Below are 22,598 nucleotides of genomic sequence, written 5' to 3' on the forward strand. Positions count from 1 at the left end.
TTATTTGGCTGATGCTAAAAGACAATCAACCAAGTTAATCCTGTGCAAAGGCTTAGATTTTTCACACTGACCTCTAGTGTGACACAAGGACATTTCATACAGGAATTTTTCATTCATACTATCTGTCTACACAGATATGATTGTTAAATGCCACAGCTAAAGTAGAAGGTAATTTTTCCTGCCCTTGATAACTTTATTATTTTCCACTGTGTTCAGCTCTAGCCATTCAATTGCCTTGTCACAAACCAATCACCAATACTGCCAGTTACCATATGCCTGCACCTCCTGGGCAGCCACAGCATACCTTTGCTCTACATTGTCTTCTTCAATTTCATCTTAAACCTGCAGTGAAGTATCAAGAAGCCTTATGAAGTTATCATCATCCATAGCACTGTAAGCAAGAATTAAGATATTTATCCAAACATAAGTTTGTCAAGTTGTTTGCACCATGCCATGCTTAAAAATGTCTTAATTTAGATGAAACAGTGGCAGGGAGGGGGAAACACAACAAAAAGCTGCAAAATCAATGAGCATGATTTCACTCCTCTTGTTACATAAACTGATCAGTGTGTCACCAGCTACCAGTATATTTAAAATGCTAATTCTCAATAACTATTATCTTATATAAAAAAGTAGATCATACCCTTGAATACAAGAGCTAGTTTGACTAAAACATTACATAAAAAATAGGATTTCTAAAGCACTTTTCTGAAGTTGCGTATTAAAAAAAGGCGCAGTTTTAAGGGAACAAAAAAGCTCTTTTCCACCACATAGCTAAATTATTAATCATATATGTATTGCCAAAACTGGTTTTGTGCTTAAAAAAGTAATGTAATGCACATTGACCTCATGCCTTAGCTTACCAGAACAGAAGACTCAAAAAGTAATACTACAGCTCCATATTCCAGAAATATTAGCTACTTCTAATCACCTAAATTCTACCTAGAAATGTTATTATCTGATCGATGTGAAATGATGTGAAATTACTGTGTAACATATATTCAAACATACTTTTATATTTTCACTGGCTTTTTTTTGTGGAAACTGGCCCCAAAATACCTGCAATTCAACTGTACCCATTTAAAGCACTTTTTTATCCAAGTTATCTCTGATTTCCTACAAGAACTGAAATTCTACATCTTATTTGAGAGGCTGCAGAGAGGAAGTAAAAGTAATAAGCTTTTTTTTTTTTTTTAATCCCATATCCTCCACTTTTACCATTTTTAAAAAATTCTTTTGGGAATAATTTCTGAAAAGAAATGTACCCGAAACATTTAAGCAAAAACTATTATTTTTTCTTTTTTGTACAATTTCTTCATTTCCCTTTCCAGCTACCCTCTGTATTTTGTACACTAGAAGCAGGAGAAACTGGGATGTGTAGGGTTAATATCATAACATGATTTCAGTGATTACTAATCTTCCAATAAAGCATTCGTAAATGAAAGATACTACTCATTCATTTAAAAAGAAGGAAAGGAGAAATGATAATGAACAGATTAATAAGTCTACATCATGTCCTTATCTGAAAAAAGCATTTAGAAAAGCTTTCAGACTTGAAAGGTTTCTTGACAACATAACCTTACTTCTTAAAATTAAATAAAACCTCAAGAATTACACATTTAGTGTTAAAAGCTCATTCATTAGAAAATCAAATGCAATGAAGCAGCACTTCATAGCAGAGAAAGAGCAGCCTAGGAATTGCCCAAAGAGATTAAACCCAGTTTTAAAGGCTGTGCCGATCACACTCATTGATTGCCTTTCCAAATATAAGCAGCTTCATTTTTACTATTCTTCATCTTCAATAAATTTTAAAAAGGGGAACTTATTGGAGTACACTTTGAGGGCTGCAGAACAAAATTCTACATACAGCAGGAAGGAATACAAGTAAGAATATGTGCCATCCTACATATACCCAGAAGCCATCATAAACCAGAACCACAGATTATCTGTACCACATGACAAATTTAACAGAAGACAAAATAAAAAGTAAATTGTTTAGACACACTACATATCCTACAGACACAAGAGGATTCCAGGAGTGATATGACGGTGTGGGTGCTTGACAGATAGACTAAAACAGAATGCAAAGAGGCAGCATCGCTGAAGAAAAAAGGGCAAATTTATGCCACAGTATTGTACAATAAGAAGCCCACTACAGTCTTTAAAATGATCTCACCACAGTGAATCATTAGTTCAATTACATTTCACACCACTCAGCCTAAGGCAAGCAGAATTGTACAGGACACCAAAAAAATTAATTCCAGCAAACATATCTTAGAAACACAAGCAATCACATCTCAGAAACACAAGCAAGCACTGCCAACTTCCACATGTTCTCTGTCTCTAAAGTATTAGCTGGTATCTATGTTTTTTTAACTGCAAATGCATTTCCATTCAATTTTACATTGTAAAATGAGGTTATCACACACTAAACATACCAAAATAAGCGAAGTGCAGTGCCAGTATCTATTAGGATATTCAAGAATCATACCTTCACACACTAGTACACCACAAACATGTGAAACAGAAATGTAAATACATTACAAATATCTAGTTTCTAGTACACAACAATTTTTATGGATTACAAGGCACGTAATCCACACATGGTCGGAAGTTCTGTTTACCTTATTAGTGCCAAGGGAATAGCAGTCACTTCTGTACTTTCTAAATATATTAGATTAAAAACGTATGCAGTTGGATACACATCAGATCAATTTACCTCTCTTCCTTCATTGTTACATAAATACACACATGCATGTCATACATAATTATTATTTATTTGTATACACCAAAAGTTGGGTTTAACGTCAGCATCTATTTTTTATTTATATGAAGGAGGTTTGATAACAGTATCACTGAACTGGACTGACAGGCACTATGTCCCACCACTCATAAATTTAAACATCTTATCTTCCCCACCTTTGTTCTATTTTTTTAATTTTAAATTAAATAATACATTGAAAGGCTACAGAATTTACCCAGACAGGAGAACAAAATTTCTGTTGTGTTAACCATTAAATATACTACAGTATACTGTAGTACTTATTTTAAAAGCAATGGATGTGCTAATCATCAAACTTCTTTGATAGCTGAACATTCTAGACTTATGTTTGTTTCCTACGAAAAAAGTTTTAGTTGCCAACTGCTATCAAATTCTTTTGAAAGGAGAGAATACAGCATTCTTTAGCAAAGTTTCAACGCAGTATTAAAAAATCTAGGATATGCTAAATTACTCTTCTGTTACCCATTATTCAGACAAAATATCTCCAACATACAGTTAAGAAAAATCAGCTTCTGTCTTAAAATTTTCCAGCCCTATAAGAGGCAAATTCCACTCCTACTTCACACATTCTGCCATTATATCACTGAATGTATTTGTCTTACATCAAGAGGAAAGAAGAATCTGACTCTATAATTACCATCTCCTTTTTCTACTTCATAGAACACTTGTGCAATTCAAGAAGCAAAATGAAATCCAGGGTTTGGGTTTTGTTTTGGTGGGGGAAGGTAAAAAAAAAAAAAAAAAAGAACAAAAAGATAAAAACCACATACTAACTGACTAACGGGAAAACCAAAATCACTCAGAGCCAGTAAGTGTTAAAGAAGAAGGATGTGAAGAAGGTGAAGGGTACAGGTCCAGCAGAAAAGGGCAGAAGGCAGCACTCTAAGGCAGCTACAGCCATCAGGACCACAAAAAGGCAGAGGGCAACACGCACTTGCTGTGGGAAAAATCCTAACCTAATTTTTTAGATTGTAACAGCCAAAAAAATAAGAAATTGTCTTTGAATCACTGAGTGTGATATGTGGTTGTGCCGAAATTGCTGGGAGGAGAGGGGGGAGCAAGATGAATAGCAACTCCAGAAAAGGCTTTTGATTTAACAAAATATACACAGAATAACTGACAAACCAAAAGCATGCACGATTCTATTACCTCTTTTCCTACAGATAAAGTACAAAGTACACACAGAGTACGAGCATTACCAGAAAAGACCTGAAAAGTTAAGCATGTGATACATTTTAAAATATGCTACTGAATTTTCCTTTAGTCAGTCAGATAACTTCAGTTCATTTAGATGCTTAGTGTGTTTCACTACCACAGTTTGTTTTTAACTATTGCTTCTTTATCACAATTTAATTATTTTGTAAAGTAATGAATTGAAGGAGATAGATCATTAGGCATCTTTATATTCTTTTCTAAAATTATACTTCAGTGATTATTATAAATTGAAATACAATGGGAGAAATATCTTCTTGTGTATTTATAGATTTCTGTATCATCTTGTCTTCCTATTTTACAAAGAAATTCTCACAAAATGAAAAGAAACCTACTTGAAATGAAAAAACACAAGATTTACAGTGAAAGTTGTGTGATAGGTACACAACCTGAAATTATTAAACTAATTCTTTTTATAGTTTGAATGAATTGTATCCTTTGCATATAAAAATTTCTATATCCACATTCTGATTCCTGACACTGCAGCCAGGCAAGCAGGCAGGCAGGCTGAGAGCACAAAGCTGTTGGCACACAGCACACTCTCTTTTCCTTTCCAAGACGGGTTTTTGGAAATATACTTTTGGTTTCTGTCACCCTGATATGATCTCTAACTTCCTACCATATATTGTAGCAGTTTAACCTGATACCATATCTAATAAACAAATCAATGTCACTGCTGAAACAACATTGCTGTAAAATCTGTCACTCTGGCTATGTCAGAGTGCTATTAACATAGCTGTATTAGCACAGTTTTACTTTTAACTGTACCAGGAACTCTCACAATCTGTTGTGAGATTTTATTTCAAATTAAATTAAATTTCAACTCAATTAGTAGAGGGGGGGAAAAGCACAGTAACTTATTGCTACTCTGCACCACAGTTTTCTTCCAAATTTTATTTCAAGATATTTTTCATAAATCCCTGTCACAGAGAAAGGAAGAAATAAGGAGGAGAAAAGGACATCTTCCCACATGAGTAAGTTATTACAAATATCAGTGATAATTTGTGTACTAGGCTGCATTTACAATGGGCTGAAAACACATTTAAGGCAAAAAAAATATGAGAAAGGAACACTATTTGCCATGTATGCATCATCACAAAACAAAAGGTGAGCATGAGCACTGCTGTCGTAAAACACCTTAATAATATTGAGGGAGATATTTCTCCTGCTAAGAGCTCTAACAGCAAGTAAATGAGACCTGTCAATGAACAAGAAAAAAACAAAACAAAAAACATGAAAATCGGTTGAGGAGAAGCTTGATGTGACCCAGAAATGTGCACCTGAAGCCCAGAAAGTCAACTGAATCCTTGGCCCCACCAGCATCAAAGGAATCTGGCCAGCAGGAAGAGGCAGGTGATGCTCCCTCTACTCTTCTCTCATGGGACCCCACCTGGACCCCACTGCTGTGTCCAGCTCTGGGGCCCCAACCCATCAAACATGTTGACCTGCTGGAGTGAGCCCAGAGGGCCATGGAGTACCAGAGGGCTGGAGCAACTCTCCAGTGAAGACAGCTGAGAGCTGGGGCTCTTCAGCCTGGAGAAGAGAAGGCTCTGAGGAGACCTCAAAGCACCTTCCAGTATCAGTAGGACCTACAAGAAGCTTTTTACAAGAGCATGTCATGTCAGGACAAAGGGGAATGGCTTCAAATTGAAGCCATAGACAGGACAAGCCTAGATTAGATATTGGGAATTAATTCTTTACTGTGAGAGTGGTGAGGCACAGAACAGGCTGCCCAGAGAAGCTGTGGAACCTCCATCCCTGGAAGTATTCAAGGCCAGGTTGGATGGGGCTTTGAGCACCCTGGTCTAGTGGAAGGTGTCTCAGCTCACAGCAGGGGGGTGGAAGTAGATGGTCTTTAAGATCCCCTTCCAAACTAAACCCTTCTGTGATTCTATGAAGGGAATCTGTGGGTAAAGATTATATTATGAACACATAACCTTCTACAGTCAAAATTATTAAAATGGAGGTATACAGCTCATCTGCACTTGAATCAAACAGCAATGAAGTACAGAAAAGTGCACATGAAGGCAAGTTAAAGACATCTTTTAAAATATTAATGTATTCAGAAGATGCTAATAAATCTTGCCTCAGTTTTACAGTATAGAGTGAAGATTCCAGAGCAGTTTAAATAAACTAAAATAAAAGTGAGAAACTTTTGATTCAGTCACTGATTTTTTTCTTGTGTCACAATTTTTTTTTCCAGTGAAAAGTTTCTGCAACTCTAGTTTGCTAATCAGGTCTGCTAAAACTGGGCAAGGGGGGAATCTTTCTAAGTTGTAGACAACCTGGCAGAGAAACAGTATGTTCTCAAAATAATAAGAAGTTCCTTCTTTTAATGAGGTTAGGTTTCCACATTTTTCCCTGAGATTATATGAAAAAAAGTATGAGATCCTGCTGGTTTCCAGCTGAAGAAGTTCTAACTTTAAGACAACAAAGCCAGTAATTAGACTTAATGCCTGTGAATAACTGAAAGGTAAACACATAGGACAACTGGACTATTTTATGTTTCAAACAATAACTGAGCAGAGTTGATAAAATGCTTGAACAATATTTGAAAATTATGTGTATGAGTTGGGCAACAAAGAAAAAACTACTTCTGTGAAAACAGCCTATTTTTAAAGCTGTTTCCTATGAAGAATGAAATGTTACTCTACACTTCTCATTACTTTGTGTTACATACAGTAACACCTTCACTGATCTTTTAGGCAAGACAAGAGCAACAATAGTTACAGGGATAACTAGTAGCAATAGTTACAGGGATACTGGCTGCCATCCAGCGCCTGAACAAAGATTAGTCTTCAGTCCTCTTTTCATAGCTATTTGGTTAGACTTTTTTAACCCGAACTGGCTATACTTTAATTAGAAATGAACAGAATAAAATTAGTTATTATGTTTAAGATTTGAACAACCAGTATTTACTTGAAGAATTACAACAAAATTGTGTATATAATCAAATTTTTCAATTATTTTATACTTCTGAATTTGCCAGGCCTCATTTTCCAGTCCTTAGCTCTTGCCATTTCTTTCCCTGCTAATCTAAGAGCCCTTCTGTGGTCCTTTATTTTCTCCCCATGAATGCACCTCTACAGTCTTAATGTTCAATAAAAAGGGCCCACTTAATCACCCACTGTGACATGTATAATTGCATTTATTCACAGGTAACCACAAAACTGTTTTTATCTCTAGAGCACAATTCCCTACACCATTTGCACAAGTACAGATTTGTTTGACATAGCTGCATGAATGCAAGAACAGAAACAACATTGGTAAAGCAACCCCAGCACGGACACAGTCCAATTCCAAAGCTCTACAGTTTAGTTACCCCTGTTCCTCTCTTCCAGCTCCCCTAGTAACAAAATCATCTACTAAGAATGTAGAGCAATTGTGAGGTGAGGAGAATATGGCTTATTTAAATACCTGCTTTGGGGAAAAATAACTTAAAGGGAGGTTTAAGTCATCTAAATTTATGCACATAAATCTATAACACATCTACACAATTTCTTTAATCAATTCAGTAAGCAAAACACACAAATTTGTTTGACAACACATATTTTCCATAAAAAGGTAATTGACTATCATTAATTCAGCTTTACAGCCCTGAATTCTTCTTTCAAATGAATTCAACTTGCCTACTATTTTTTTAGAGTAGCTTTGTATCTACTTGACATTGATATCAATAGAAATACCATCTCCTCCTGAATGCTGGAACAACACCAGTTGGACTTTCTCCTTCCCTACTGAGTAAGGAATTACAAACTAATGTCTCTGGGAACTTACCACTTTCGTGTAACATCCTTGTTAGTTGGTGGTATCCTTACTCTATGGAAGAACAAATTACCCTGTCTTCAAACAGAAAACAAGAGCACTTACTGAAAAATCCTTGTATTCTCCATCTTTATGAACAATCTGGAAACTAGTATATTAATAAGTTTACTCCGTGATAGGTATCTTTCTGGTTCCAGTCAGCCATGGATTTTTTTTCAATATTTTAGATTTTTCATACCTATAATCTATATTTGCAATGCATTCAATGGTATTTATGCATTGTTTTTCAATTGTAATTGTTGTCTTTGCTTTGTCACTATATTAGAACAGGCCTTCAGCCAGGAGTACCCTCTTTCTTGACTGCCAAAAAAAAACCAGTATTTCACAACCCAATATTGTCTCTTCAGCAAGCTTTCAGCTTCCAAGTTTGGCTAAATACCTTTGCCCCACCTACTGAACAGAAGATCCTCTGCAATGGAAAATCAACTCTTTCCCAAATGAAACACTGAACACTGGGTCTATTCTCAGTTTGCCCTATGCATCACAACTTGCTACTCTGGCAACAAATGTCTTCCAAATCCAGTAAGTTTGTTTATTATAAGAGAACACAAAATAACATTTCCTGTGTTAGAAATGAGTCACTGTAAAGCACTGGCTGCAGAGGACCAGTAGTCTAGGCTCCCAATACTGTTCTTCCACACATTTCAGAAACATTCAACAATTCAGTTTTTCTGGTTTAATTCAGTGGGCTGTGAAAGTAACATCTTTAGGGTTTTGTTAGCTGACTTTCAGATCTATATGCATTTACAGTTACTTCTACTGAAACTTCTCTTTCTATTCAGTAGAAGTAACTAGATCCTCAATAGAATTTTCTGAAAATTATTTGCTACCACCATTATTTGATCTTCTAGTAATCGTTCTAACCCAATGCTCACTTCTTTCCTTGGTCACCACAAGTCACCTGTCCACTTTATCCATTTCTATTCTCTCTCACTCTACTGCTGAATCTGTTTGTTCAAAAAGAAATAAAAACCACTCTATTTTGTCAGGCATACAATATTGAAGTGTTATTTCTGAATGAGCCATGCTCTTCTTCTGTTCAACCACTAATAAATGCTTCAGTCCCAGCAGAAAGAAAAAGATCAATATTAGAAACTGCTTCTCAGTGTTATTTCTTTGACCACTAAACAACTGATTTCACCATCGGCCCTAGAAAAACAAAACTCAGCTACCCTCAACCAGCATCCCTAGAAAAAACGTGTGACATTTCTCCACACCTTCCCATGGACAAGTGATCATCTATTGAACTCAAACCACCACTGTGATCACCTTAGAGACCACTACTCTAGTTCTGGGAGAACTAACCTGCAGTTTACTATTGAATCTCCAAGTACATAAATGCTCAGAAAGAGGGAACAGAGAAAGTTACAAATGCCAATTCCTACCAGAGCTTCACACAGTGCCTATGCATACTTGGCCAGAAACATAAAACTGCAATTTCCTTGCAGAACTTCGACCCAGAGCAGAACAGACAACTGGATCCATATTGTTTCAGATCTATCCTTCCAGCTGTAAATGGAACTGAAGAACTAAATTTTTCCATTCTAGTAATTTGTGTCACCAATTTAAGAGCCCTAGCTCTTTCTTGTTTACTTGAACTTTAATGCCTGTTGACACAGAGTAAGAACATATCACAAATTTAGAGATGACATCACTCTGTGTTGTTGATATCCCTGCATTAATTTACTGTTGGGAATTATGTCATTCAAGTTGCCTTTCTCTTCATGACCATATACAAACAGCTTTTGCTTTGTTTATGTAATATGTAAGAGATAATGCAAATTATTTTCAAAGTCTTGCCATCTACTCATACTCTCTACAATGTATTTATAATTTACAAGTTGCAAAAAGATAATCTCTCAGAGACTCACTGCTAACCTCTGTGTCCCTTCCCTTCTCTCAGTCAAATGTACTTCTTTTAATATGTCTTTTCATCTTTGGTCTGATCTTTTTTTTTTTAACTAATACGGAGTTTTTAAAGTCAGTGCACAAAAATTACTAGATTCAAAACCAGACAGAGTTTGCAGACATCTTTTGGTCTTGCCAGTTTTTGTATGTCACCTGAAAACAGAAATCCAGAGCTTTTCTTTCTACTTTTAATTAGGTAGTTCTACTGAATAAGCATGACTATCCAGTGACTATACTTTGTCTCAAAACTCGAAGATGCCCTAGGATCTGTACTAATTACACAATCATAACTGCTTCAAACCAATTAAAATAAAAATAATCCTCTGAATTAGTATTTACCCGGTATTTGGCTGAACATAAGCATTCATAAATACAAGCCTATCTGTGTTCCTGGTTCTCTCATATCCTTTCATATCTCCACTCTTCTGACATACCTTAGCTAACAAATACAAAAATAATCATTGTTCAAACACCTGAAAAGATAAATGGATAAAGCAAAAACAAGGTCTAAACCTCGTTGCAATGCTGTCCTTCTGGTGGGGAACAAATATGCCTTAACAGCAAAATAGAAACAGGTTTGTTATAATTCCTTACTGCTCTATAGGGATACTTTGAGAAGAGAGTAGAAGGAGAATTCTGTAATTAGAGAAACAGAATGTAAGTACAGTTTTCAGATTTTTTAATTACACATTTAAATTTACTAACTGCAAAATAAACAAAAATTGGAAAAAATATGAGACCTGGCCCTTGCATTTAAAGCTATTAATGGAAAAGATAGGATGGTGTAATTGCCAAGATCATCTTCCACAATTTCCCTTTTCATTACTCCTTCTATCCTTCCTTTCCAATCAGTTCTTCTTTCAAAATTCCCAAGTTCCTTTATGTCAGCATTAGGTGACACTAACAAACCCCAGACAGATCCTCACAAAACTCCAGACCATCCGATGTATTACTGAAGCAAATGGAAAACACTGCAGTCACAGTAATTTTAAGAAATAAAAAGTACTGGTTTAATCTCAAACACTGGACGGAATGTGCTACCAATGCAAACAATATCTGTGCCTTATGTGCCTGTCCATAGACAGTTTAAATGCATAATAATTTACCAGCTGCATGATGGGTGCAGTTATTCTGCTGTCTTGACAATAATTCATCTCCAAGCAGAAAACACTTTGTGGCAGTCCATCACGTTCCCCCTCCCATTCCTTACTTATTGTCCACTATCATTTCCTTCCCACTGGAGTTCTCTGACCTGTTACAAGTGACTAAACCAAGAGCTGTCAGGCCCTAGATTTTACTCTGTACCTGCTGAAGCCTAGCTTAATGTAATACTGGCCTGCAACCAAAACTTCTATATATTAGATAATACAACAAAAGTCATAACTGATCTTAATAATGAAATAGCAGAAATCAGATTTAGGGAACAGATGACAGGGAACTGAAAAGAATAAAGCTTTTCAGAAATATAAGGAACAAAGGGTGTGGACATCTGTAACTGAAAAAGAAAAAAGCAAAAGACAGAAATTGTCTTTGATGGTCCTGGAATACAGATAAAAACTTTCAGAAATACTTCACATGCTACAGCAAAATCAATTGAACACACCATAATTAACTTCTGACACAGCCTTATTACTGGGCTGTCAGTAACATATCATTTAGGAACAGGTTAACACCATGATAGAAAGTAGAATACTAAACCCATTTTAAAACATCTGACACACAGCTCTCCAACAAGGCCTATGTGCTGGGGACTAAAATTACCAAACACTTAATAATACAGCAAAATCAAATTTTTTGAGTAGTTACAGCTAAAAATTAATCTCATCAATATCAGAAATCAATTTAATGCTTACACAAAAAAATAGTTTCACTTAATACAGCAAACTTGAAGCTTGTTTATAGTTGTTTAATGGAAACTAGGCATGAAGAAATCCCAGAATTACAAACATACTTGGATTCTTTTTCTTGAACTGCATGCATAAAGAAAATTAAATTCAAAACCCTGGTAATTTAAAGGATATGTTGAAAAACAAAACTGCAACAGGATTTTTTTCTTGCATCAATTCAAACTTAAATATTTTCTCTCATGTGCCTGTAATTTTTTAGTGAGTTCTACTGAAATGGTTAGAAGAAGAATGCATGCCAGAGATTAGGGAAAATGTGGAATATTTACATAAAATGCTTTGTCTAACATCAGGTTTCCAAGCTAGGAATCCCAGTCGCAGCCAAACATTTGATGGTAAAATCTGTAAGCTCTGTCTACCTTGCTCAAAGAAGATAAAGAAGTCTTACACTATTGGCCTCTTAATAATGAAGAGTAGTATGAAAGTCATTCTATTACACACACATTAATTTGGTATCTTACAGTCAATGGTTCAAATTAATGAACTTGTTACATACTACTAAGATTCTACTTTATTTCAACAGCCAACAAGAAAAAAATTTACCTTCCTGACAGAAAGGAGTTTTTTGGCCTTGAATACTACAAATAAAAATTTGCACATCAAATTTTTATATTGCCTTCCATCTTATGGTAACAGAATCTCACAAAAAAACAAAGCAAAATAAAAACCAACTCAACTGAAAGGAACAACATGAGATTGAAGAATATGGAGATTACATTCAGCTACAGAAAGGCACAGTATTTTTTAGTCCAGACCATTTCAGTCAAGGTCTGGCAGCGTTACTGTTAACACCACTGGGAACAGAAGAAAAATGTTTTAGCAGGACATTTGCACTTCCTATGGATGCAGACGCACCACCTGAAGCAGTGGCACTAATGCAGATGGCTCTGAGCCAGTAATACAATTCAGTCATTCTCAGCAACACTAATTACCCAGGCAAAGAGTCATGCAATCAAAGCCATGTAATTTCTATTCATCAAATCAGTTCACTTACCCCTACAGAACAATGCATGGTGCTACAGACATATGCTATATTATTTTGGGGGACACTAGGTATTGCACAAGGCAGCAAATTGTAAAGCATCCAAGTCCCTAAACAAAAGTACCATGAAAGCAACACTTCCCTCAAGTTTGATGAGTGTTGATTCTTATGAGAAACTGTGTACAGCAGTATTAGTATCACCAAATCTGTCTGCTCTGTGTACTAGCAGTGAAAGACTTCACTGACATGACAGTAACCAAGTCCATCCTCACTTTAACAGCAGTCAACACAAGATCTGGCTTGGCAACCATACACCATAAATTATTGCTTGGAACAGGAAAAAAAATGAAGTTCATCACTTTACAGGATACAGGAAGAAGGCGGCAGTGAAAGAGAGATGCCACAGTATCCATGGCAGGTGTTCAGACAGTTTACCATTGCAAGTTGAGTAATACTTGTGTGCAGATACATAACACATATTGAATGTTACTGCAAAAACTGTAGCAGCTAAAATGAAACAGCTTTTAGACAACAATATTTAACCTGAGGAACAAATATTGCAGTCAGCCAATCTGCAATCACTTCAGAATAAGTCACTATGTATTAGCTAGACTACTTATGCTATTTTAGTAATCAAATAATAAGGTACACCGTGGAAACCACAATTAAAGGTAATTCCACCTGGCAATAGATAGGGCTAACTAGCATAAAAAAACTAGTTTAATACTTACTAATAAAACAACAAATTAAAACTATTGTTTCCTGAATACTAATTAGTAGCGCTTAGTATTTTGAGAAACACATAACAATATTCATCACTCATCCCAAACACTAAAATCTAAAAGAGAAATAAAGTAACAATTTTCTTAAAAACAGTCGGACAGCTTGCCTTCTGTCCCAGAAAACAGGGAAAAAAATTAGATACAGGACACTTACACTCACACAGTCAGTATTACCTTCCTTTTCCTGCTCACTGCATTCTCCTAGACCAGACTGACACAATAGCTTTTGAGGGTCAGTTTTTGCAGCACTCAAGTAACACAATGAACTATGTGAAGTTTATGTGAATGTCAGCCACAACCAGAAGAGAAGCAATTGTGTCTGAGGGTTGAGATGAAGCTCTTTGAGGAGATTTATCTATCTCATCTAAAGGAATGATAAAAAGAGGCTGAAGTGATGGCAAGAAATTTCCTGTCACACCGTCCTGATACTATTCCAGGTGGTGTCTGGGAACAATGCCCAACAAACCAACTTGTGAAGAACATTTTATATGAAGCATTCCAAATGAAAAAAAAATAGCAACACCAACCAACCAAACAAAAAAAAATGGGGAAGGAGGGGAATATCTCCAAGCGACACAAAGGACTGGGAGCAGATCACCTCACTGAGTCCTCCTACTTCAAGGCAAAATCATCCCTATCTAGTTATCCCTGCTTATTGCAGAGGAGTTAAACTAGATCAGCTTTAAAGGCTCCTTCCAACCCAAGCTATTCCATCACTATATGATTTCAATCCCAGTACATGCTTTGTCTAAAACACTTGTAAAAAGGCTTCAAATACTGCTTCACAGCTCCCCTGAAATTATAATTTCTGGCAGAACTCTTTCCTAACATTTCAGAAAAAAATTCCTTTGCTTCATTTCAGGCCCATTACTTACTGTTTAAGTCACAGTGCATATGGAGAGCCATTTAATCCCTTCCCATCTGAAAAACCTTTGATTAACTGAAGAACAATACTCTCCTTCTCACTCCCCTCTTCTCCAGAGCACAGCCACACACTTCCAGTTCCTTCACCCACTCACTATCTTCAAGACCTTCAGCCACCAGTGCAGCTGTACTTAGGAGTTTCTCTAATTAACATACATCTTCCTTCAATGAGGTGCCTCAAAAGGGACTTGATACTCTGTTTGGAGCATGAACAAAAGATTATTTTCAAGTGCCTTGCACACAACATCCTTTCTTACAAATATCAGCACAAACTGTATTGCCAACAATGTCACACTGCAACAAAATGAATGAACAAGTGGCTTGCACTCAATTTGTGAGGAACTATCAACCCTCTCAGCAGAACTGTAATCTATACAGTCATTTCTCCTGTTCCCCCTCTAAAATAGAACTATTTATTGTGAGGACTTAGCACTTGTTTGAAAGAGAAATAAAATCAGTTCAGGTAAGACGTATCTCCAATTTGCTAAGAATGTTTTTCATTTTAATCCTGTTTCCTAACATACCTCCCATTCTTCTCTGCTTGATTATTGGTAGTAAATCTAATAAGGATATATGCCATATTACATCACTCAAATCATTAATGAAAATACAAGCCAGCCACAGAACACGTTTTAACAACACCCCTGCTTGATATATTGCTGGGTAAGTGAACAACAGATGAAGGCTTTTGGGGTACAGCTTTCTCTGAGCTTCTGCATTCACTGCATGTCATTTTCATCTGGATTCTATTGCCAATCCTGTAGTGTGACACGGTGTCAAGAGCCCTATTTAAATCAATGGTGTCAAGAGCCCTATTTAAATCAAGCTACAAGACAGTCATTGATCTCTCTAGTCTCAAGGCCTGTTATGCTGCCAACAAAGAAAATACGGTTGGTTAAACAGGATTCATTCTTGATAAATCTGTGTGTCCTACTATTTAACAGCACTCTTATATAGACTCCAACAAACAGTTTATTTGTTCTAGAGCTCCTTTGCTTAAGGGAGTCAGTTCAGAAAAAAACAGCTTCTTAGTAAAAGTTACTGTTTCTTGTAGTTTCTCTAATTGACACATATTTCTACCTAATTCAAATATTTTATATATTTACCATAGCCTTTCCCATCACTGCAAAATAAACTTCAATACACAACTAAGTACAAGTTGAGACTGAACTAACATAGATTAGCTATAAGAATATATGTTAAATACATACCTAAACGCACATTTATGTCCCTCAAACATACACACCTAGTGTAGCTGTACATTAAAAAAAACTTGACAGTTATCTCAAGATTCTGCACAGAATACCTTAGAAGCAATGGAAGGTATCTTTTACCACAGCAAGTCTAAAGCTTTCACAGTAATATCACAGGACTGAGTTTGACAAAGCAAAAATTACTCTGCACCACATGTACAACAGAAAGGTAATAAACAATGTTTTTTTCCTTGAACAAGAGATGAAAGGGATATTCAGGGATATCTGGCTAAAACCACAAATCAGTATTCATCTTGGACATAAAAGCAAGCATCTGTGACACAGAGGCCCCTATCCAATACCAGGCTTTTACACCACTCATGTCTACCAACTATTTACTACCATCAGATGTTGCAGTATTTCCCCAGGCCTCCCAAGGCTATCTTATCTCACCAACTGAACTGCCAGCTCTCAGTGCTGCTCCCATGCTTCCCACCCTCAGAGCACGACATCACATTTCCCATCTTCCTGAAGAACAGCACGTCCACAGCCTCACCCCAAGCCACCAATCCAGTGCTCCCCTGCCACACACCACCATCTCTCTGCTAGAGATCTCCCACCCATCTCAATGCTTTCCAAGTCCAGAAGCAGAGCACAGCACCACCCCAGCCGTACCCCACACCCCAGGCTCCCTGCGGATGCCACCCTCCCACTGACCCTGACCCACACTGACTGCAGCCCCCTGGGCTTTGCTCCCCTCGGAACAGAGCTGCCCCACACCCAGCAGTCACTGCCTCTCCACACAGGACAGACACCTCCAATTCCCTGCACCAGCATCTCCTCTGGGGCGTGCTCCCATCCATGCCAGTGCTGGGAGGCAGGGCCAGCTGGGAAGTAGGAAGAATGCAAACCAGCCAAGGTGGGCAGCAGAGGGTGACAAAGATGCAGATGGACAGGTAAGAGAGAAGAAATACCAGGAAAGAAGATGGAGAGAGAAATTTGTTTAATAGGATCTAGCACTCAAATTAATCCCACAACACCTGCAAGCCAGGTAGTTAACAGATAGTATTATTTTATATGTTCTGAAGATGTAATGGTAGAGCAAAATGGAAAGAAAAGCAAAAAGAATCAGAAAAAAATTTCCGCCTCACAATGATACAATTGACACTTAAGTGCTTGAATCAGTCTGATATACTAAATAAATATATAAACTTTCTTCCTGCAACACAGCATCTACCAGTTATAGGACTAAGGCGTTGTCTAATAATTTTTTGATCATACAGTATAAAAAGAGCAGTAGTGTCAAATATGCAAAATAAACTTCAGGATGATTTGATAGTTCAGCCCTCCCACAACCTATTTTTGGAAGTTGGAATTTGAATACCATTAAATCAGAGGAGAAACAGCTGGCAAGATACCATATACAACACCACCTATTGATCTCCAAGACTAACAGGATGCTCCTCACTGCATCCTGCAGCACAGTGTGGAATATCCCAAGCTAGCTCAAGTATAGAAAACATTCTTGCAATGTAACATGAGCCTTCATGAGAACTATCTCATTATTCTTCATAAAAGCCAATAAAATAAAGGGTAAATTAGTCACTTCTGCAGCAGAACACTTCCATTACCTGAACTAGGTTAGCTATCTGTATATCACATCACCTATAGCTTTCATAAAAGTAATTCAGCCAATATCTTTCTTTTAGGACATAAACTGTAATTTAAACTATGCCTTATCATAGTGCAATGTCTCCCAAAAGCTAAATATATACCTGCTGCTTCTGAGGGTGTTTTATAGAAATATAAACCAGTAAGAAAACACTTCACAAGAAAATTGTTGCCCAAAATATCATAGAACTCTCACGTTATTAAATACCTGTATCTAGAGAAGTCATACAAAAAAATGTAATGGACTAATAAGTTCTGTCCATGCCATTTCTTAATTGAAATCAGGAAGCAGAAAGCAAGAACCACAGTAAAAAGTTTTGCGCATTTCTTTAAGTCAAACACTAGTGTGAGTCATGTGAGCACAAGCTAAAAATGTATCTAAAAGTAATTAAGAAGGACTCACCAAGTTCATTGAGACTCTGGGCAGCTTTTGTTATCTCTCTGCTTCCTCCTTGCAGTTGTCCTTGAAGTCTCTTACTGAGATACAAGATGCGTATTATCCTCCGCAGCAAGTCACAGGCAGCCTGCAGGGAAATCGTGGCATTAGGGGATATTATCAGTACATTACCATCACATAATACTCGTATGTGGAAACATCTTACCCAAAAAAGGAAATGTGAATATGACTAAAAACAAGGAACTTTAGAACACTGAAATCCCTTTTCCCCAAAAATTTTTAATATGACTCTATGTTGTATAGATGAAGACTTCCAGAAGCTGGTAATTATATTCATGGGGCTACTGAGATTATTCTGTCACTACCCACGCAGAAAACAAAGGAAACTCAGAATCCCATGACAGAGGCATGTTCTATTTCGAATTAGAAGTGAGCTTTATTTTACCTTGTGCATCTCTCCTCAAACTCCTCCCCTCTTAAAACTTTAGCAAAGTTAAGAAGTTGGCTTTGCCAATCAAACACTCATTCAAAAGAAATAAAAGGGCAGCACTTACCTCAGAAGACAAGAGAACTTAAAGACTACATTGTTATTACAGATATTGACTCTTATGGTAGGCATATACATAAAAACTAATTCCAGCAAAACTTTCAGAAGGCCAGTTACCCTCATTCAGTCAACTGTTAGCTCACATTCTTTCATATGCTTATTAAAATAAATGGCATTATTGGTTAAAAATTAGGAATATGGACATAAACATACATTTTTAGGAACCATACTCATGTGCTTTTATTAGCACCAAATTAGAATAACAGGCATTGCTGACATCTAAATCAAATAGAATAGTTTCGTAACTTTTCACTCAACTAATATCTTGAAATATATGCTATAGGAACAGCAACATTCTGGAGTGAGTGACAACTAAAACAGAATTCAGAAATGCAACTCAGATTTCAGTGCAGTCATAGATACATCCCAAAATCTTCAATCAGATTAACAAGGGTGGCAAGTGAGAAATTTGGAACAAGTATGACAGTTGTTTGGAGCTATTTTCCCTGGTACTGAAGATAAAGTCTTCTGAAGTATTAACCTTATGGATATCAAAATTAACCTTTTAAAAAATATTTAGTATTACAAAGACTTAGAACCTTAGAACCTTTTTCAGACTCAAGTTCATTTATTGCAAACTGAAGTTAAAGTGCACATATAAAAAATTATACCAATGAATAATTTCAACCAATAGCCACAGCAGACTTGTACAACCTGGAAGTCTCTTCCCTATGCCAGCACAAACTAACAAATCCACAAATATTTACAGTTTAAATATCTAGACAAAACAAAAAGGAAAAATTAGGAAAAAACCCACTGAGGTAAATCAGGGAATGCCCAAATACTCTTGCTGCTTTGGGCTCTCTGTCACAGTCTGAAGTGCAAGTTTTCTATGTGTTCTGTGATAACTTAACCACATGATTTCTATTACACTTAGTGAGAACTAAGTGGGGCTTATCCTGCTTTGAGAGATTAATGTATTAATTTATATTAATTCATTCCGTTAATTAGAAAAATCTTGATCCGCATATCACTTTCATATCTGTGAACTAAATTTTTGCAAGATTAATCAAAAATAGCTTCTAATATAGTGCACTATGCTTCACCAAAAGAGAGGGCACAGTATTACTACTTTGCTTTCAAAATTAATTACTCTCTAACCCAGCTGTACACCTCTGGGTGATGTTTTTCCCTGGGAATTCACCTTCACTTATTTTCAAACCAACGTTTTACTTTACACGCCAGAAGAGTATTTCTTTTTTGTTGAATTGCTGCTTATTATTTCCTGTCCCAAGAAACAATCTTTTAAAAGAGAGTAAGAGATGGGAGAAGTTACATTTAGATACAAGAGCAAAAAAAAAGTTTTCATTTCTAGCTGTGGAAATTAGTAGGAGGAAAAAAATCCAAAGACACTGAAGATGCACTCTAAATTTTGTAGTGATTTCTACTGCAATGTACCCTTTGTACCCAAAGATTCTGTTTCACTCAAATATTTTCATTTATGTGAGCTGTCCAACTTAATAAAACTCCCAGTCACAGCAAAAGAATGCTATATATAAGGACATGTAACATTCTAAATTTTGTAGTGATTTCTACTGCATTGTACCCTTGACAAAGATTCTGTTTCACTCAAGTATTTTCATTTATGTCAGCTGTCCAACCTAATAAAACTCCCAGTCACAGCAAAAGAATGCTATATATAAGGACATGTAACAGAAATAAAGAACTGTATCTAATGGTGGAGCTGTTCACAGATGCCAGATCCTCTAACCCAACTACCCACATAACAGAAGTCTGAATTAATTCAGGAAACATTCCCTCCCCTGAGCTGATCAAGTATGCTTTTCTAAAGGAGATGCTTTCATCCAAGAAGGAACAAATTCTACTGTACAAGCAAGAATTCATTTGGAAAAGGCCACAAGGCCAGTGGCCTCAGTCAGTCCAGGTCATTTTAAGTAAAATTAAAAATAAACCCTGATTTTTTTTTTAAATTACATATTAATTATCTCCTGAATTTTAAACAATATGCCAACAATAGCAGAAATTATTGTACAATTTGAGCCATTGAAAAGCTTATTTTAATCTCAAATTAATTTTAAGAAAAATCTGAAAGAAGACAATTATAAAGAGAGTCACTTGAAAATGTGCCAGTGTGTAGCTCATATATGCTAACTGCTTGTATATATTTTGTATTTTATAAAGCCTGAAAAAAGAGGAGGCAGTCCACTATCTTCAGACTATATTTACTATTTATTTACAGTAGTATCACAAAGACATCTGCTACTGGTAAATATTTTAAAGTAAGAAAACCTTTAAAACACACAATTATTGGAGTTTTTTTTAATTATTTGCTATTATAAAATTTTTCATACACCAAGACACTGAAACAAGAGACCATGCAAAAACAGTTAAACAGAGCTTCCCAGAAACGAATCCTCTGAAGGACAAACTCCCTGTCTACACATTTCAACTGCTAACCACTCCCACTTAGCTTGTGATTGACTATGGAAAGAGTCAGAAGAGGACAGTGTCATTTAAAGCAGGAAGTGAGCTTTCAGTGCCTGCTGCTGCCTTGGGATGCCATGACGCTCTAAGAGCAGAGCAAGGCAAAATATGCACAAGAACATAGCAGAGATTTAGAATTCAGGACTAGATTTGAAGTTTAACAACAAACTTGCAGAGAGAATGTTTATGAAAAAGCCAGACTATATTAAAAACAATTAAGGATGGCAAAATCTAGCTTTATGCAAGTCAAACATTCCTTCAGTTAGTGAGCAGTCCCACAGCAATCAAGCAGAGGTATTAAAATAATACCATCACAACTACAAGAGGCACTGAAACATCATGCATTCCAGCAATACATACCTGCCAACCCTACAGATTTTGACAGAAGGCAACCTCTTTTACCAGCCATCTACATCTACCAATTGTAGATCAGCTGAGAAAATTAGTAAGTTTGTCCCAAACCACAAGTCTTGCATTTGGGAGCAATTTTATGTCATAAGCCCTGCCATCACCAGGAAGTTAATTGTTTGCCGTGCTGTGCCCTTCCTTCCTCAACAAACAAGTCCCCCAGGTGAAGGCCACCCCAGCAGTGTATTTTTAGGACACTGGAGAGTTGAGATTTGACTCAACTCTCCATAAATTCAGCTTCATTTAATTCAGGTGTCCTGACCCTCAACTCCTCCCAGCAGTGTAGTATAATACAAAGCACTCACAAAGTACCTGCCAATACAAGAAGGGACAACAGCTCTTGTGCTGAGACCCTGACTCTCACTGGCAGAGAATCTGGAATCATCATTCCACTTTCTACACTGATGCTAAAAGAGCAGCCTACCAGACTCCCACTCTCCACCTCTTTTTCCTAACTTACAGCAAAAAAGTCAGATATTACAAATCCCCTGGCACAGCCTGAATCATGCTGACTCTGGATGGATGCCGCTTTCACACCACAGAAAAACTCATGTAACAGCCAAGAGGAAGCATCCAATAAACATCTCCTAACTTCAGGGACTCATTTTCCTCAGACATCCTTCTGCAGTCTGACTTCATGTAAGGGCAGGGTACAAACGATCTTCATCTTTAGCCCCACATTCCCACAACTTTTTCTACATGCACAACACACATCAGGGAACAAAAAAAAAAATCTGCACCTAACCTGCCACATGGAAGTCATGGGACTTTTGGCCAGTGGCAAAAAGAGTAACAGCTGGAGCTGAAAACAACAGTAGCATCTGGCCAAACTGGCTGCACAGAGTGTTAAGAGCTGCCTGCTGAACTTCACTGCTACTGAAAGTAACATAGCAAACAGAAGTTCAGCCAAGAGACAGTGCAGCAGCTCCACCAGTCCCCAGACTAGAAACTGCATGAGTCTGCACCTTCATCTACTCTACCACAGCAGTCACTTGCAGATGGCAATCTACTAGAGTGTATATCCAAATTCAGGTAAACTTGCAAAGACAAATGGTTTAAACAATAACTCATTAAACACTTCTGAGGCCGGAGCTGTGTTGCATTTCACACCATAAACTTAACAGAATGCAGATACATGACTCCTGAAGATCTATGGAAAATATTTCAACTACTATAAAATTATCAATGGAAGTGTTTGACACTTATCTCACTATCATTGTGATAAGTTCTCTCCCACTGCTATCCTCTAACAGACATCTACATCCTTCTGTAGACTCCACTTACATTTAAAAGGCAGGCACAACTATGCACCTGAGCTCACAAAACTCCAGAACCACAAATAGCTCCTTAAGTTGCTTCTTGACTGTTGAAGAAATTTGAAAGAATTTTGAAAGAATTAATTCTCAATTCTTTACTAAACCGCAGCAAAGCCTGCACTAACTTAGGGGCAAAAAGCATCTTATACACTACAGCACCATAGCATTAAATACCAAAATAAAACAAACAGTTTACAAAACTCCACAACCAGAAATAGCTCCTTAAGTTGCCTCTTGACTGT

At 36.8% G+C, this 22,598-nt stretch overlaps 1 protein-coding gene across 1 annotated transcript in view; it reads right to left on the bottom strand.

Moving 5' to 3' along the window:
- The window catches only part of COG5 (component of oligomeric golgi complex 5), a 172,895-nt gene that overhangs the window by 144,715 nt on the left and 5,582 nt on the right, over positions 1-22,598 (bottom strand). The window contains exon 6 of the mRNA XM_039700490.1: positions 17,587-17,707. Coding sequence (XP_039556424.1) covers positions 17,587-17,707 — 121 coding nt within the window. The remainder of the gene's footprint in view (positions 1-17,586; positions 17,708-22,598) is intronic.

This window comes from Passer montanus, unplaced genomic scaffold (assembly GCF_014805655.1).
Source record: "Passer montanus isolate IOZ18808 unplaced genomic scaffold, ASM1480565v1 scaffold141, whole genome shotgun sequence".
Classification (NCBI taxonomy): Eukaryota; Metazoa; Chordata; class Aves; order Passeriformes; family Passeridae; genus Passer; species Passer montanus.